Raw genomic sequence first — 19,620 nt, forward strand, 5'->3', positions numbered from 1 at the left:
TTGCTGGCATCAGTGGGGACCAATGTAGGAGTGGTCTTATCAAAGTGAGCAAGCACTGGAGGTGTCTGGAGATGTTGCCGCAAGTCGTTGAATGCATCTTGCTCTTCATCGCCCCATACAAAAGCAACGTCTCGTGAGGCGAGTTAACAGTGGCGCAATGCAAGCAAAGTTTGCAATAAACCGCCGGTAATAAGCACAGAGGCCGAGGAAGCATCTGACAGCCTTTTATCAGATGGTACGAGAAACTGTGCGACGGCGGCAATTTTTTTAGGATCCAGGCGGACACCTGCATGGCTGACAGTGCGACCAAGAAACTATAGGTTCGCAAAACCAAAGTGGTACTTCTCCAGTTTCAGGGTTAAAGTAGGCAGACCGGATGGTCTGCAGAACCGCTTCAAGCCACTCAAGGTGTTCTTCAAATGTTGCGGGGAACACGATGACGTCGTCGGGGTACACTAAGCAGGTTTTCCACTTCAGGCCTGAAAGCACAGTGTCCATGAGGCATTGGGACGTAGCAGGGGCAGAGCACAAGCCAAAAGGCAAGACCTTAAATTCGTATAGGCCGTCTGGTGTCACAAAAGCAGTTTTTTCACGGTCTCTTGGGTCTACCTCGATTTGCCAATATCCACTTTTTAAATCCATTGAAGAGAAGTAACGTGCATGTCGAAGCCTGTCGAGTGAATCATCTATACAGGAAAGCAGGTACACGTCTTTCTTTGTCACCTGATTTAGTTTTCAGTAGTCCACACAGAAATGCAAGCTGCCGTCTTTTTTCTTGACTAGAACTACAGGAGATGCCAGGGACTCATTGATGGTTGGATCACGTCGTCTTCAAGCATTTTTTTCATTTGTTGTATGGCTTCACATTCTCTAGGAGCAACACAATAAGGATTTTGGTGAATTGGCCTTGCCGTATCCTCTGTAATTATTCGGTGCTTTGTTAGAGGTGTCCGACCAACACTGGACGTCAACACAAAGCAGTCGTTGAATTTGGCCATTAACGTAAGAAGCTGTTCTTGTTTGTGCGGCGACAAAGCGGTGCTGACGTCAAGTGCAGAAGCTGGGTGTTGCGTAGGCGCTTGTTCGAGTAGTGAACAGCAGCTGCGGACATCCGCAACACCATCAAAATAAGCCACAGCCGTGCCCTTGGGAAGGTGCTGTCGCTCTGTGCTAAAATTTGTTAGCAACAGGTTCGTGCTCCCGTCAGTGACATTTACGATTCCTCGTGCGACCAAGATACCATGAATTAACAATAACGTGGTTATATGGTCGGCAACGCCTTTGCAATGAAATGGTACGTCACATGCTACCGAAACAAAGGTACGTGATCAAGGCGGGATGACAACATCGTCTTCTGTTAGACGAAAGGAGTGGTGTTGCAGCGATAAGCAATGGACGAAACCAGGACTCTTAAAAAACACCACCATGCGATCCGGGATGTTAATTACGGCACCATATTCTTTCTGAAAATCCATTCCAATAATCAAATCTTTACAGCACACAGGAAGAATGATGAAAGCGGCCATGAAAGAAGAATCCCCGAAATTAATTCTAGAAGTACCTCTTCCAGTAGGCATCAGTAATTGGCCGCCTGCCGTCCTTATGTGAGGTCCCGTCCATGGCATCTTTACTTTCTTCAGGCGGCAGACGAGTTCCTGGCTCATTATAGAGAAGTCGGCGCCAGTGTCGACTAACGCTGTCACCGGCTGCCCGTCCACGAAAACATCAATGTCGGCACTTATAATTTCTTCGGTGTTTATCGGCTTCACAGCATTCTGCAGCGGTAGTTTTGGGGACTTTTTGTTGTTTTGCGGCGGGCCTGCAACCTTACCCCCAGAGGTCGCCGACCTTCGTCCTCGGAGGTCAGCAAAAGTATGTCCAGTAGATGAAGCCATCTGACGTGGAGGGGTTGGAGAGCGACCGACGGCCGAAATCGGACCTATCATTCGGCACGGATTCGTCATTCGGGTGCGCTATTGGAGGTCCCCGAAAAGCAGCGTCGTTGCAGCAGAGCATAGAATTGTCATTTGCACGTCGACCATAGGACCACGGACGATGAAGTTGAAATTATGTGTCGCGATGCCAGCAATTGCACGAAATATGGCCGGCGCCTCCGCAGTGAAAACAAAGTGGTCACCTATCGAGGGTGCGCCGTACGTCGGTTCACCGAAATTGCGGCCATCCCATAGCGTCGTTTTGCGGCGTTGACCAAGGTGTGGCGAACGACAGCTGGTGATGTGACTGCAGCAGCATAACGGGTGCGCGCCTCAAAGCCTCCTCTTGCGGCGGCGACCAAGGAGTGACTGTCGGAGGCTGGTGGTACGGCGGTGTGGTTGTGATGGGTGATCAACATCGGACAGTGGCAGCGTAAGTCATGGGACGCTGGTGATCTTAAAGATCATCACCAAATCAGGCAGTCGGGGACGCCTGCCTGATTTCGTCACACACCACTTCGGTGATTGATGCTACGGGTCTATCCAGTGTCAGTGTCAGAATCTTTTGCACTTCCTCTCTGACAAGCTCTCTGATCAATCCACGCAAAGAATTCTGATACTTGGCAGTCCCTGCGGTGGCATTGATTGTAGTGCTGATGGACAGTCGATCATACTGCCTGCACCGTTGATGAAGGGCCCGCTCAATAGCGGTGGCCTCTTTGATAAAGTCGGTGACAGTGACTGGTGGATTCCACACAAGCCCCGTGAACAACTGCTCTTTTACACCTCACATGAAGTAGTGCAACTTCCTATCTTCGGTCATGATCGGGTTGGCTCTACGAAAGAAGCGGGCCATGTCCTCGGCGAACATTGTGACCGACTCATTAATTTGTTGCACCTGTAGCTCCATCATCTGCTGGGCGCAGTCACATTGGTCGGCACTTGCAAAAGTATCCGTGATCTTCTGCCGAAAGTCATTCCATGTCGTTAGGCTAGCTTCACGGTTCTCGAACCAAGTACGGCCACTGTCATTAAGGGTGAAATAGATGTGGGAGAGCTTTTGCTGCTCAGTGCACTGGTTAATCTGTGCGACGCATTCATACTTGTCAAGCCAGTCTTTAATGTCTTCGAAGACTGCGCCGCAATAGCGATCGGGAACCAGTGGATGCAGAACGATTACCTGTTGTGGACTAGGAAACCGGCTGCTTTGGGGTGCTTGCAGGTGGGCTGGTTTCGGCCATTGCGAGATGTGTGCGTATGCCTGCGAAATACAGAAAAAAATACCACGTGACATACCAGCTTGCGCGCCGTGATTGCAGCGCTCCCAAGCTGTCCATGCACAAACAATAAACATAGCATTTAGCAGGGCATGCTGCTGCTTAAAAAGCGACAGAACAGTGACGAAGGCGTTGACTGTGCGATTTACGCCAGCGAGGTCCTTCGCTCGCGGCGGTTCATGATAGCGATAAGCAGATGCAGCGGCAGCACACCAGGCTAAATGCTATGTTCGTTTGTGCGGGGAACGCTTGGGAGCAGTGCAATCACGACGCGCAAGTGGGCATGTCACATGGTGTTATTTTCTTCTTCTTTTTTTTTGCAGGCATCCGCAGTAAGCTGAAGAACACTAATACTTAATAGATAGAAAGACAGAAACTGTTTATTCGGACGTTTTGCAACTGCTCTGCAACTTCCTAATTGAAATTTTTTCCTAGCTTTGTTGCTTCAGAAGTTCGTTAGTTAATCTTGACTAATTATCTAATTAAGCAAAAATAATAGCATGACACACTACATACAAAAGTGAGCAACATGCATTTGGTCGCATTGTCTTATTTTTAAACTCTTGCTAAAGTTACCCGAAACACCCTGTATATGCTCGCACGCATCAGTACATTTGTGCGTCATATATTCAGCAGTGGTACTGGCTGTATGTCCATTTATATCATCTCTGTTTGCAGACATCCAGAGCCAGGAGATGGAGCGGAGTGCTGGATTGGTCCCTGATGATGGTGTGTCCATGTTTTCATTTCTCTAGGGTGGTTGCTTGGGCTAGTTGGTAATTTATGATCAAAAATAATGTACAGCGCGAAGGACAAGGACTGCAAGAGACGACATACAAAGCGCTGTGTATGTCGTCTCTCGCAGTCCTTGTCCTTCGCGCTGTACGTTATTTTTCATTTCTCGTTCTTAAGACATGTTGGACACATACATGTGTGTGGTAGGCTGGCATGAATATTCAATATTTTCTAATATTCGGTTTAATATTATGCTATTCGATATTCGCTTCGGCTTGAATTTCAGTATTCGAAGTACTCAAAATCAACGAATATAGGTTTGTTTGTTTTTTCCACGTACAGCCCTACTCCCAATTGCAAGCCTGGAAGAAGAGAAAAAAAAACCCCGCCCTAAAACCCACAGAAAACACTGCAGACAAAGCCCAAATTAGTAAAAACAGTCTGCATTCGCGTCATATCTTTAGCCAACTGCTCTGTTCCCCACCTCTTCGACACTTATGGTGAACAGTGCCCCTAAGGTGTTTTCACTGCAGCGCAGAGCGCACTGCCGTGAAACCACACTACGAGGCGAAATTCGCGCAGCTGTGAAGCCACACCTGAAGTTGGAAATTTGCATATAAACCATACCCCGATTTTACCGTTAAAACTTTAAAAATTTGGGGGAGCATGTCATACGCGCAGAAATATGGCAAATTTAATACATGATAATCAACAGGTTCGGTTTCGGTGAGAAAGTTGCATCGTGTAACTCATATAGCCAAGACAAGGCAAAGACAAAGTCGCTAACTAATTTCTGCAGCTGCTTAATTATTCAAACAATATTCACAGTGTCTGTACGGATCCTGAAGAGCCGTATAGCCGCGGTGAATAGATTAGGTGAATAGATTAACGCCTTCAGGTGCCACTTAATTCTGGCTATTAAAAATTTAGTTTCATCACATTTCTTGCATCTTCAGAACTATCGAAAACATAAAGCTACAGAATGAAGTAAGAATTTAAAATTATTCAGTACATTTCATCAAGTTCAGTTCATAGAATGTGAACTCCATACAAGAACTCTACTCGAACGTCTGATATGAGAACATCAACTATTTTGTGTCAAGCTTACTTACAAAGCACCTATCTGGCCACTTGAATAATATGCATCTAAAGCACTGTGAAAAACAATGAAAGAAGTGAACATGTCACATGATGACATACCGACACGCAGAGCAAACACTTAGCCATCTATCTTCCAACTCGTTTTAATAAAACAATTAACATATAATATTCAAACTTACAGGACAGATCCATTGAGAAGTGCTTCAAGATCTATGCAGCCTGCTTCAAAGAGCATTACTTTCACCAGTGCTCTTGCTTTTGCTGTGCTGTCTTGGCATGTACAACTGTGCGCACAGCACCTGAAGGAGTTAATGTCAACGTGGCAGTAAACCGTAAGCTCGGTGGCTGACACAAGACGAAACAGTGCTGGTTGGGCCTGACAGCCTAGGCAGGTGTGATGGTTAGGCCTAAATCACGGCCGGTAGTTTGCTGCTGATTGGATCATCCGCGTAGGCTAGACTGAGGACTGCAAAAGTAGCGAGCTTGCTTACCATATTTGGCCGTGCTCTTGCAGAACAGGTCTAGCTCACATGTAGAAAAAAAAGCATTAAGCTGAATTTGCACTACACAGCATGAATTGCCAGCATCGTGCAGTCAAGGTCGCACATCACAACATCACGATAATGCACAAGGGGCGAATGTGAAATGTTCCCACGACCTCAACCACCTTTAGATGGACTGAAGCACAATAGTGCGCAAGTGCCTGTAGGAAAATTTTCTGTGCTGCTGGAGTAGCAAGAAATGTTGAGCTTGCATTTTTGCATAAAAATATCAAAATGAAACCGTGAAAATAAACTGTTTCCAAAAATTAACCTGTGCTTTACTGCAAAGCCTCTTGCAGGTCATCATTTTTCATGTTGTCATGCAGGGGTGCACAATGGTGCAAAATGAAGGAAAGATAAACAAAAATGGCTATGACAAAAATAAATATAACATTTTAAAAATACATATACAGTAAAGCCTCGTTGATACTATCTGTTCTCGTGGAATGTCCTGGCACCAACTTTTGAAATCGAGAATGCAAAAAATGACCCACTGCGGTTACACTTCTTTTTTGCCAGTTAATGTGCCCGGAAAAAAATATCTTTGGCACCAGCATACAGTACGTATATGGCCAAACTGTGATCGTATCCGTTTTTCAGCCACTAGGTGCCACGTAAACAAGGAAAGGTGTGAGGCAGCAGTGTCGAGAGCAGTATAGGCTCCCATAACAGCAGCTTTCCCGCAGTATAGACGTCCGCACGCCAAGTTTCATCCTAGACGCCAACGCTCGTTTCTCCCCTGGCGGAACGAATTCACCTCCAACGGGTGTAGGTTTCCGCCACCGCTTCCCTTCACGATCGCACCCGCGTTCAGTTCGCGCTGCGCACGAAACGTCTCTTGTTTGCGACGGCGCCTCTTCGGATGACCGAAAATTATTATTGTGTTGTTAACTGTCACGACAGCAATGTAAACACAAAAGGGTTGATGCCACCAGTGAAATTCTGCGAATTCACAAGAAAATGGTACGAAAAAAGCAGACGACAGACATGTAGTACTGTGGTGCGCCAAACGAAGTAAACAACTGGCAAACGAAGCGAGTTTGTTCATTGATCACACCTGAGTGTATGACGGTTTTTATGTGACCCACATAAATTTAATAATTATGCGGTATATAATCCTTTTATTCATATAAAAACTTTCAGCTGTTCGACCAGTGCTTGTCCTGTCTTCTTTCTCGTGTTTCGTTTGTGTGTGTGCTGCCCAAGAATGGAAACCACTTTTGTTGTATGCGCTAGCAGTGGCCAAAGTTCACACGTGCTGAGAAATTGAATATGCGCACGATGCATTGAACATGATCGGAGTTCATTTCTGCATCACCACTGCACCAATCGATCGAGTTACTGAACGATACATGCCCACGTCTTGGTTGCGCCGGCATTGCTGAAGCAGAAATGGTTACTAATACTTTCAACTTCCAGCTCTTGAGCACTGTTAAAAAATGGCCAAGCTATTTACATTGCTGACTCTATTCTATATTATAGTGGACGAACTAGTTAATGTTGTGTGCACATGTCGTACTTGTGCTATGCAGCGATATATTTTGTTTATTTCCACACAGTGTTGATGGAAGTCAGGTCAGGTCAGGTCAGTTTATTTCCTTAAAGGCCCCTTTATCAGGGGTGTTACAAAAGGGGTGGGGTACATCTTGCAACAACAATTCAACATGATAACAAACGAAACATTCGAAAAGTGGTAGATACCCTGTAATATATAAACAAGTAGATGCTCGTGACAAATTGTCAATTAGAAGAAAAAGCAACAGTTATTTTGGCCGAAGAGAAGAAACAGTGGCAATGGACAATTTACTTCAGTAACTAGTGGAACATTTGAAAAAAGGTAGATACATTGCATACAATCGACAAACGTATGGTAGATGATGAATTTGTACAAAAAGGCAATTAATTTGACAAAATTGAAGCAACCTCAGCAATGAACACATGGTGATTATTAGTATATACAACATCGTGGGGAAGGGCATTCCAATCAGTTGCTGTTCGAGAAAAAAAAAGAAGCAGAGAAGGTAGTTGTGTGTGAGCGTGGTTTTAAAACTTGGAATGGATGACGAGCGCATTGTGATATTCTTGCGGGTGGAATTATGTATGGTACATGATTAAGTGAACTGTAGAAAAACTGATGAAAAAGACCAACGTTGGCTATCATACGGCGGTGCGATAGTGACTCTAACTAAGATTTCTCTTTTAAGGATGATATGCTTACGTCATATGAGTAGGATGAATGAATGTATCTTACTGCATGATTTTATAAGCACTCAATTGCGTTAACGAGATATTTTTGATATGGGTTCCCGATTGGTGACGCATATTTGACTTTAGGCCTGATAAGTGATTTGTACGCCACAAGTCTGACATCCTGAGGCGCATGACGCAAGTGGCGCTTCATAAAGCCGAGTGTTTTGTTCACCGATGATACTGTGTTGTTGATATGCATGCCCCAGTTACGATCACAGGAAATTAAGACGCCTAAGTACTTGAATGATCTTACTGTTTCAATCTGATTGTTGGCTATTGTGTAAGAAGGCAGGAAGGGTGTACGACTGCGAGTAAATGACATATGTTTACATTTTTTTGGATTAACAGTCATTGCCAATGGGCACACCAAGACTGTACATGGTTGAGATTTTGTTGCAAATTATCTCCATCAGTGTCATTGTTAATGGTATGATAAATAACGCAGTCATCAGCAAACATCCGAATTTTGCAAGTTACATGAAGCGGTAAGTCGTTGATGCGTATTAAAAAGAGAAGTGGTCCAAGAACAGACCCCTGAGGGGCACCTGAAGATACCGAAAGGTTGACGGAGGACTGGTCGTTGATAGTAACGAATTGCTCGCGGTTACTGAGGAATGTTTCTAGCCATTTTAATACATCCATGTCTAATTTCAAGAAAGAAAGTTAATGTAATAAGTGACGGTGAGGGGCTTTGTCAAAAGCTTTTTCATAGTCGAGGAAGATAACATCAGTTTGTTGATTACAGTCCATTGTCACCATCAGAGACAACATGGATTTGTAGCAAACATTTTGTGAGAAACTGCAAAAATGATTTTAGCTCGTATGGGGCATATGTATGTGCCGCATCATATGTGCCAACGATATTTCTGGCGGCACATATGATGTCGTTTCCAATTACCTGCTCAGCGTCACTTACATGACTAAGCAGACGCTGCCCTTTCGCCGCATTGCAGCCATAAAAATAATCATCAAGCGTACCGATCTTTTTGAAGGCAAATAGAAGCGTGTACAGTCTGTTTCACACTTAGGGGAAAACTCTGAACGTACTGCATCGTGATGGGGCAAGCAATGCAGTCGTGCGGCGGCGGCAGCTCGAGCAGGCGCAGACGCTCAAGGGGCGGAGTCGTGATCTGCGTCGTCTGCTACAGCAGCGCACGCTGGCCGCATTGTCGGAAAGCGTGCTACTGTCAGGGGAAGTGCACCGATTTCATCGGTACTGCGGGAACTGAGCTGATATTCTTTACTAAACGTTGTGCGACGCCAAACTCTGAGCCTTCATTGGCAATAATGGAGTTCCACAAACTTTTTCACAAACGACAATGCGGCGCACGCTGGCCGCATTGTCGGAAAGCGTGCTACTGTCAGGGGAAGTGCACAGATTTCATCGGTACTGCGGGAACTGAGCTGATATTCTTTACTAAACGATGTGCGACGCCAAACTCTGAGCCTTCATTGGCAATAATGGAGTTCCACAAACTTCTTTTGACAGCATGCTTCGTTTGTTCTTTCGAAAGGCCAGGGTACTGAGCGCATGCACGTATATTTCTTCACTGTGTGTGCTACCGTAATAAGCAGCGACAAGACGCACCAAGTTGTGTGCACAATGTGCTCAGTCGTTATTTGACTCGAAAGGAAAACAAAGCACTCAACAATGATAACTATGGGGGGTCGAACACGACGAACAAATGGATACGATTAAAGGAATGTTTTAGGTTAAAACAATGAGCTGGAAGTGATTTTTCTCTACAGTCATTCGCTACACCAGACAGACCCTGCCCGCCGGCGGGGAATTGGACACGTCACGCTCCGAACTTCAGTTAGTATCTCGTCATGTCCCCAGCGGCAGCGATGACAGCGCTGATCCTGGAAGGCAGTGAAGTGTAAAGTGTTTTGATCAGGGATGTGTTCATTCGCAGCACGTCTCAGTCGCTAACGATGATGGATCGAAGCCTAACCTCGGGCGACTGATAAAGGGGATGGTGTGCCAGCGATACTTTCAATGAGCCCCAGACATTTTAAATGAAGTTGGCACCCGGGGATTGAGGCGGCCACTCCAAGAGAGTGACGGTGTGCTCTTCCAGCAGTTCTTGCACCGCATGAGCAGTGTGGATCAGTGGCCTATCGTGTTAGAATGTATAGTCACCTTCCAGGAATGGGCCGTCAAGAACGTATGGAATCAGTACGTTGTCTATGACTGCCCTGCACCTTTCAGCGATGAACTTACCTTCAAGGCATATCAGTGGGCGTCGCACAACGCTTAGTAAAGAATACCGCCTCATTTCACGCAGTAACGATGAGATCGGCGCACTGCAACTGACAGTAGAACGCTTTCTGACAATGCGGCCAGCGCGCGCCGCCGTAGCAGACGACGCCGTTCAAGACCCCCGCCCCTCGAGCACCTGAGCCTGCGCGAGCTGCTGCTTCCACCTGGCCCAAGCGCCCGCCACATAGCGATACAATACGCTCCGAGTTTTCCCCTAAGTGTGAAACAGACTGTACATTGTCCTTCGAATAAAACGTCCATGCACACACACGTAAGCACACACTGCACGCGGTACGAAACGTGCCCGAACACGCACAGTGCAAGAGGCAATCAAGGCGGTGCGAAGGAGAGATAGGAGAGGCGTACCCATAGGGCGTACCACCCGCTAGTTGAATTTTGCCCTGCATGCGGCGCTCTCAGCGCTGGTGCAGCAGCGCCGTTCACGGTGCCATTCTTGTCTATTTGCACACTCATGTCACATGAATATGCCACCACGCACTTAGTTTCCTATTCTGGTGCCAGCAAATCTCGCGAGTCATCACACATCACCATTCATCGCTACTGCCGCCAACCCAATGCAACAAACATCTTCACCTATCTGTTTCACAGTGTGTGTGGTATAAGAAGCATACTGCACACTGTTAATAGCTGGTAACTCAAACACACCACCATTTCCTGGTGCAGTTGGCATGAAGTGAGCGCCATGTTTCACTCTGGTGGCATGGGGGCGTTGTATTCCGGCTCCACTATTGTCCACCTGCTTGATTTCATTTCAGTTTCCCATGGAAATCCTAAAATAACAATGTGCATCTCAGGTCAGTCAGGCGCCACGCTCGACACATGTTTCCGTCTTGTGATGCAATGCTTGTCATCAAGTGGGCACATAAAAATTTCCCGCTGAAATTCTCTGCCCAAAGATGCTGCTGACCCAGGCTGAATTCAAGGGCCACCAGCGTAAGCTTGCCAAAGCAACAACGCTCATTTCATGCACTCGGACCCCACCAGATTATCATGCATGGGCATCTCATGCTGCAACGATTTGCATAATGCTTCACATTACCTAGATGCCATCTACAGTTTAGTCTACCGGAATTTTTTAATGACTTTGGATTGTACATATTATCTCACATCTTTTTCCAGAACATATGAACAAGTCTACTGTAACTTAGAAGAATAATTCAATAGTACTTTTTAAATGTCATTGACATGTTTTGTGCTTGCTGAAGCTTGCGAGAGTTATGAAGAAACATGAGAGGAAGCTAAGGCATGGGTGGATCCAAGGGGATGTCTGGATGTCCTGATCACCCTTAAAATTTTCGTGTGCAGCGCCATGTGACAAACTCATGAAGCCCTTCTTCCCAGGTGTTACTGTTCTTTTGCTCTGGAGAGGCAAAACAAGGTTCAGTGTTTATTGAGGAAAACCCGATAGCATGTAAAAAACTCATCATCATTAACATCAATCGCCATCTTAAATCATCAATCGCCCCCTATTTGAAAAATACCTGAACCCTTGCCTGAGCTAAGGAATGAGCCACAGGCAATGGAAAGGAAGATGATAGGCCTAGTGTTAATGAGACAAGAAGGTGGTGGCAAGTGGACGTAACTGATATTTTAGATAAGCCTAAAAGACCTCTTACCTGGTTTTGGCATTGCAAACAAACAAGCATGATGCATATATGATGCAGTGACAATTGTTTCTGCAAAATGTTACCCATGTGTGCATGCCCAAAAATGCAGGACATGAAGTGCATGAGGCGTCTGCTTGTCTTCGAGCAGCTGAATTGGCACTGCAGTTTAACAAAAGCGAATCTCACAAAAAAATATGTTTATCTATTAGGATTTGATTGATATTTGAAAAAGATGAAATTGGGAACAAAGTTTGAGCGATGTGGTAGTAACACTGTAGGTTGATGAGCAGTTTCACTATTTAGTAAGCTCAAACTGAAATACTAATCAAACTGCTTGGGAACCTACATACTTGTTACCACAGTGCACCAACTTCCCAAATCAGTGTTTTTCAAATCTCATCATCATCATCACCATCAGCCCGGTTACGCCCACTGCAGGGCAAAGGCCTCTCCCATACTTCTCCAACTACCCTGGTCATGTACTAATTGTGGCCATGTTGTCCCTGCAAACTTCTTAATCTCATCCGCCTACCTCACTTTCTGCTGTCCCCTGCTACGATTCCCTTCCCTTGGAATCCAGTTCGTAACCCTTAATGACCATCGGTTCTCTTCCCTCCTCATTACATGTCCTGCCCATGCCCATTTCTTTTTCTTGATTTCAACTAGGATGTCATTAACACGCGTTTGTTCCCTCACTCACTCTGCTCTTTTCTTATCCATTAACGTTACACCTATCATTCTTCCTTCTATAGCTCGTTGCGTCGTCCTCAATTTAAGTAGAACCCTCTTAGTAAGCCTCCAGGTTTCTGCCCCATACGTGAGTACTGGTAAGACGCAGCTGTTATACACTTTTCTCTTGAGGGCTAATGACAACCTGCTGTTCATGATCTGAGAATGCCAGCCAAACACAGCCCAGCCCATTCTTATTCTTCTGAGTATTTCAGTCTCATGATTCAGATCCGCGGTCACTACCTGTCCTAAGTAGATGTATTCCTTTACCACTTCCAGTGCCTCGCTACCTATCGTAAGCTGCTGTTCTCTTCCAAGACTATTAAACATTACTTTAGTTTTCTGCAGATTAATTTTTGGACCCACACTTCTGCTTTGCATCTCCAGGTCAGTGAGCATGCATTGCAATTGGTCCCCTGAGTTACTAAGCAAGGCAATATCATCAGCGAATCGCAAGTTACTGAGGTCATCATCATCAGCCGGGTTACGCCCACTGTAGGGCAAAGGCCTCTCCCAAACTTCTCCAACAACCCCGGTCATGTACTAATTGTGGCCATTTCATCCCTGCAAACTTCTTAATCTCATCCGCCCACCCAACTTTCTGCCGCCCCCGGCTACGCTTTCCTTGCCTTGGAATGCAGTCCGTAACCCTTAATGACCATCGGTTGTCTTCCCTCCTCATTACATGTCCTGCCCATGCCCATTTCTTTTTCTTGATTTCAACTAAGATGTCATTAACTCGCGTTTGTTCCCTCACCCAATCTGCTCTTTTCTTATCCCTTAACGTTACACCCATCATTCTTCTTTCCATAGCTCGTTGCATCGTCCTCAATTTGAGTGGAACCCTTTTCGTAAGCCTCCAGGTTTCTGCCCCGTACGTGAGTACTGGTAAGACACAGCTTCTCCATTAACTCTTATCCCCAATTCTTCCCAATCCAGGTCTCCGAATACCTCCTGTAAACATGCTGTGAATAGCATTAGAGAGATCGTGTCTCCCTGCCTGATGCCTTTCTTTATTGGGATTACGGTGGCTGTGGAGCCGCTATAGATATTGACACGTGTACTTATTTTATCGGGCGACCACGTTTCGCCGCTTAACAACTGTAATCGCACAGCGACGGACGCGCCTGCATGTATCCGACGTTTCTGGAAAGTTATCGATGCTTCTACCCGGCTGTCTGTTGTCGCCGAACCTTGTGTTATCTGATTTCATCGCGTAACGCGAATGGTGAAGAACTTTGTGGAAGGCACACGGGTCCAAACGATTAGTCTGGAACATTCGACGACTGCTCTATAAAAGCCGACGCGCTTGATCCGCTGATCAGATTTTCGACGATCGCCGACTGTGTTCGCCGCTTTCGCTGTGCTATAAGTGTAGCCTGTTTTGTGGGCACAGGTTCGCCCAATAAAAATCTAGTTTTGCCTTTCACAGTATTGTTACTGTGTTCTTAACGTCACCACCACGTGACATCTGGTGGAGGTGCTTTACGTCCATGTACCGGACGCCCCCGACAAGCCGTAATCCAAGCCCAGACCGCAAAGACAAGACCAGCGCCGTCCCGGAACATCGAGCAAGCCGCCGTCTTCAACAGCTGCCCCCGGAGCACGGACTTCTACCTGAGAAGACCAAGAAGGCTGTGGCCAAGGAAACCCCAATGGCAGCCCCAGCGTCTCCCATCGTGCTGCAGCAGCCCAGGGAGCCTCCAACGTTCCGCGGTTCAACATTCGAGGACCCAGAAACCTGGCTCGAGACGTATGAGAGGGTCGCCGCATTTAACAGCTGGAACGGCGACGACAAACTGCGTCATGTCTATTTCGCCTTGGAGGACGCCGCCAGGACGTGGTTCGAGAATCGAGAAGCCACCTTGACGACGTGGGACCTTTTCCGAAGCGGCTTCCTGCAGACCTTCACAAGCGTCGTACGCCGAGAACGAGCCCAAGCACTACTAGAAACCCGAGTGCAGCTGCCTAATGAGACGACCGCGATTTTTACAGAAGAAATGAGCCGCCTATTCCGCCACGCCGACCCGGAAATGTCAGAGGAAAAGAAAGTCCGGCTCCTGATGCGTGGTGTAAAGGAGGAACTTTTCGCCGGTATGGTACGAAGCCCACCGAAGACTGTCGACGAGTTTCTTCGCGAGGCCACTAGCATCGAGAAGACACTGGAAATGCGGAACCGGCAATTCAACCGGCGCACGAATTCAACAAGCTACGCCGGAGTTCAGTCACTGGCCACCGACGACCTGCGCGAGACTATCCGAGCGGTCGTGCGGGAGGAGCTACAGAAGCTGTTCCCTTCATCACAGCCTCAAGTGGCTTCGATTGCCGACGTCGTACGTGAAGAGCTCCAACAGCAACTCGGAGTAGCTAGCCCCTGAATCGCCGCAGCCTCAGCCGCAAGCGATGACATACGCCACCGTCACCCGCCGTCAAGGTCCCCCTCTGCGACAACGCCAGGGCCCTGTAACGCCGCAATTCCGTCGTCCACCGCCGCCGCCGCCAGCACGCCCACCCGTCGCCCAGCGCACCTACGCGAGGAAGACTGACGTTTGGCGCGCCCCCGACCACCGCCCGCTTTGCTATCACTGCGGAGAAGCCGGGCACATCTACCGCCGATGCCCATACCGGGAGATGGGACTCCGAGGGTTCGCCGTTAACGCGCCGCGACCACAGATTGGCGAACGACCTCGCGATATCGCCGACTACCTCGCCGCCACTCAGTGGAACCCTCGACGACCGTCCCGTTCGCCGTCACCAGGCCGCTACCTGTCGCCGCAGCGCCGACCATACACCGGCCCAGCCCGGGGCCGCTCTGCGAGCCCATATCCGGAAAACTAAAAGCAGCAACCGATGGAGGTGCGGTTGCTGTTCGTCGAACTGACGAAGATCCTCCGCCGCCGACGAAGACGACGAAGAGACCATCTCGACGACATAACGACACGCCGCCGTCCCGACGAAATCAGGAAGCCAAGACTACACCGACGAAAGACGACTTGACGACGCGACGTTCCAACTTCAGTTCAACACGACGCGGCCGTGATCCAACGCCAAGACCTAACTGCAATGCCAGACAAAGAACAACCGACCTCGACGTGCTTCTCGACGGCCACGCAGTCACTGCCTTAGTCGACACAGGGGCCGATTACTCCGTAATGAGTGGACACATCGCCGCCCAGTTGAAGAAAGTTAAGACCGCGTGGGAAGGCCCTCAGATTCGCACCGCTGGAGGACACCTCATCACGCCGACTGGGATCTGCACGGCAAGAATAACCATTCATGACCGGACTTACCCTGCCACCTTCGTTATCCTCCAACAGTGTTCACGAGACGTCATTCTCGGTATGGACTTCCTGGACCAACACGGCGCAATCATCAACCTGAAGTCGAAGTCAATAACGCTGTCGGAAGATAAAGCAATGCCGCCGGAGAGCCCTCGTAGTCATCACGCCTTGAGTGTGCTCGAAGATCAAGTGAGCATCCCGCCTCGCTCCAGCATTGTTATTTCGGTCAGCACCGAAACACCCGCTGACGTAGAAGGCGTCATCGAAGGCGACCAACGTCTACTGCTAGACCGTGAAATTTGCGTCGCAAGAGGGATCGCTCGACTGCATGGAGGGAAAACTGAAGTGTTGCTGACAAACTTCAGCCAGGAGTTCAAGCACATCAACAAGGGCACGACGATCGCGTACATCGAGGAAATTCTGGAAACAAATAATGCGTTTGTCCTCTCGGATTCCGCCGCATCTACCCCGACGACCATGGCTCCCGAACCAGACTACGACATTAATCCAAATCTCCCTATGATTAAGCAACAGATGCTCAGAAGTCTGCTCCGACGATACAAAGGCTGCTTTTCGACGTCATCGAGGATTCGACAAACACCAGTCGCCAAGCATCGCATAATCACCGAGGAGTGCGCTCGACCACTCCGTCAGAGCCCTTACCGAGTTTCGCCGCGAGAACGTGAAGCTATAAGAGAACAAGTCGACGAAATGCTGCGCGACGACATCATCCAGCCGTCGAAAAGCCCGTGGGCATCCCCGGTCGTCCTGGTGAAGAAAAAGGACGGAACCCTACGCTTCTGCGTCGATTATCGTCGTCTGAACAAGATCACGAAGAAGGACGTATACCCCCTCCCACGGATAGACGACGCATTGGATCGGCTCTGCAACGCTAAATACTTCTCGTCGATGGACCTCAAGTCTGGCTATTGGCAAATAGAAGTCGACGAAAGAGATCGCGAAAAGACCGCCTTCATCACCCCAGACGGCCTCTACAAGTTCAAGGTTATGCCATTCGGACTGTGCTCGGCGCCTGCAACGTTCCAGCGCGTGATGGACACGGTTTTAGCAGGATTGAAGTGGCAGACCTGTCTCGTATACTTGGATGACGTCGTTGTCTTCGCCGGAAATTTCGACGTTCACCTTAGGCGGCTTGAAACAGTACTAGAGGCCATCAGGTCATCAGGACTTACTCTGAAGCCGGAAAAGTGCCGCTTCGCTTACGAGGAGCTTCTATTTTTAGGCCACGTCATCAGCAAATCTGGAGTCCGCCCCGACCCGCAGAAGACAGCTGCCATAGCAAAGTTCCCACAGCTCATCGACAAGAAGGCAGTGCGTAGATTTCTTGGCATGTGTGCCTACTACAGGCGATTTGTCAAGAACTTTTCACGCATCGCAGAGCCGCTGACGCAGCTAACTAAATGTGACGTCGAGTTCAAGTGGGAAACGCCGCAGGCCGACGCATTTCAAGAACTCAAACGACGCATGCAGTCGCTGCCCGTACTTGCGCACTTCGACGAGCACGCCGATACCGAAATCCACACTGACGCCAGTAGCCTAGGCCTCGGTGCCGTCCTAGTCCAGAGAAAAGATGGACATGAACACGTGATAGCTTACGCTAGCCGGTCGTTGTCAAAAGCGGAAGGCAATTATTCTACAACCGAAAAGGAATGCCTCGCCATCGTTTGGGCTACAGCGAAATTTCGCCCTTACCTATATGGCAGGCCATTCAAAGTCGTCAGCGACCATCACGCCTTGTGTTGGCTAGCGAATTTAAAGGATCCCTCAGGACGGCTGGCACGGTGGAGCCTCAGACTACAAGAATACGACATCACTGTAACATACAAGTCCGGACGAAAACACTCAGACGCCGATTGCCTATCACGCGCCCCCATTGACCCGCCGCCGCAAGATGACGAGGATGACGACGCCTTCCTTGGAATAATAAGCGCGGAAGACTTCGCCGAACAACAACGAGCGGACCCGGAGCTTAAAGGCCTCGTCGATTATTTGGAAGGGCACACCGACGTTGTCCCCAGGGCATTTAAGCGCGGATTATCTTCCTTCACGCTTCAAAACAGTCTACTCGTGAAGAAGAACTTCTCACCAGTCCGCGCCAGCTACCTTCTTGTTGTACCGTCAGCGCTGCGTCCAGAGATACTGCACGCCCTACACGACGATCCAACCGCTGGGCACCTCGGATTCTCCCGGACGCTGTCGAGAATACAGGAAAGGTATTACTGGCCGCGTCTGATCGCCGACGTCGCCCGTTACGTCAAGACATGCCGAGATTGTCAACGACGCAAGACACCACCGACAAGGCCAGCAGGATTACTACAGCCGATCGAACCTCCTCGCCGACCATTCCAGCAGATTGGGATGGATTTGTTGGGGCCGTTTCCGAGGTCAACATCCGGGAATAAGTGGATCGTCGTGGCGACGGACTATCTCACCCGCTTTGCTGAAACTAAAGCTCTACCAAAAGGCAGCGCAGCCGAAGTGGCGAAATTTTTCGTCGAAAACATCCTGCTGCGACATGGTGCCCCAGAAGTCCTCATCACCGACAGAGCTTTTACAGCAGAGCTCACCCAAGCCATTCTGCAGTACAGCCAGACAAGTCACAGGAGGACAACTGCCTACCATCCGCAGACGAATGGTCTCACGGAGCGCCTGAACAAGACCCTCGCCGACATGCTAGCAATGTACGTCGACGTCGAACACAAGATGTGGGACGCGGTCCTGCCGTACGTAACCTTTGCGTACAACACGGCGGTGCAAGAAACAACACAGATCACGCCGTTCAAGCTGGTCTACGGCAGGAACCCGACGACGATGCTCGACGCCATGCTGCCGCACGTAACTAACGAAGAGAATGTTGACGTCGCTAGCTATCTCCAGCGCGCCGAAGAAGCCCGACAGCTCGCCCGCCTGCGAATCAAGAGCCAGCAGAGGACCGACAGCCGACACTACAACCTCCGACGACGCTTCGTCGAGTACCAGCCTGGCGACCATGTTTGGGTCTGGACCCCGATACGCCGACGAGGACTCAGTGAGAAACTACTCCGACGCTATTTCGGACCCTACAAGGTCATCCGACGTATTGGCGCTCTGGACTATGAGGTCGTGCCAGACGGCATTTCGCATTCACAGCGGCGCCGCGCACGATCTGAAGTGGTCCACGTGGTGCGCCTTAAACCCTTTTACGGACGCTGACGAACTTCGTCATTTTTGTTCTTTTCTTTGCTACGAGTGCTTTTGTTTATTAACTTCGTTTGTTTGCAGCATCGGGTCGATGCTTTTTAAGAGGGGGGTATTGACACGTGTACTTATTTTATCGGGCGACCACGTTTCGCCGCTTAACAACTGTAATCGCACAGCGACGGACGCGCCTGCATGTATCCGACGTTTCTGGAAAGTTATCGATGCTTCTACCCGGCTGTCTGTTGTCGCCGAACCTTGTGTTATCTGATTTCATCGCGTAACGCGAATGGTGAAGAACTTTGTGGAAGGCACACGGGTCCAAACGATTAGTCTGGAACATTCGACGACTGCTCTATAAAAGCCGACGCGCTTGATCCGCTGATCAGATTTTCGACGATCGCCGACTGTGTTCGCCGCTTTCGCTGTGCTATAAGTGTAGCCTGTTTTGTGGGCACAGGTTCGCCCAATAAAAATCTAGTTTTGCCTTTCACAGTATTGTTACTGTGTTCTTAACGTCACCACCACGTGACAATATCTTTCAGTATTTTTACGTACGGCTCTTCTACACCCTGATTCCGTAATGCCTCCATGACTGCTGAGGTTTCGACTGAATCAAACGCTTTCTCGTAATAAATGAAAGCTATATATAAGGGTTGGTTATATTCCGCACATTTCTCTA

The 19,620-nt window shown here is 48.5% G+C and overlaps 1 protein-coding gene across 3 annotated transcripts in view; it reads left to right on the forward strand.

Annotated features, from left to right (window-relative positions):
- Nucleotides 1-19,620, forward strand: part of LOC126536818 (CUE domain-containing protein 1) — a 106,654-nt gene that overhangs the window by 72,215 nt on the left and 14,819 nt on the right. For all 3 annotated transcript variants that reach the window (XM_050183829.3, XM_050183823.3, XM_055073049.2), the window contains one exon: nt 3,890-3,940. In XM_050183829.3, coding sequence (XP_050039786.1) covers nt 3,890-3,940 — 51 coding nt within the window. The remainder of the gene's footprint in view (nt 1-3,889; nt 3,941-19,620) is intronic.

The sequence above is a fragment of the Dermacentor andersoni genome, chromosome 3 (assembly GCF_023375885.2).
Source record: "Dermacentor andersoni chromosome 3, qqDerAnde1_hic_scaffold, whole genome shotgun sequence".
Taxonomy (NCBI): Eukaryota; Metazoa; Arthropoda; class Arachnida; order Ixodida; family Ixodidae; genus Dermacentor; species Dermacentor andersoni.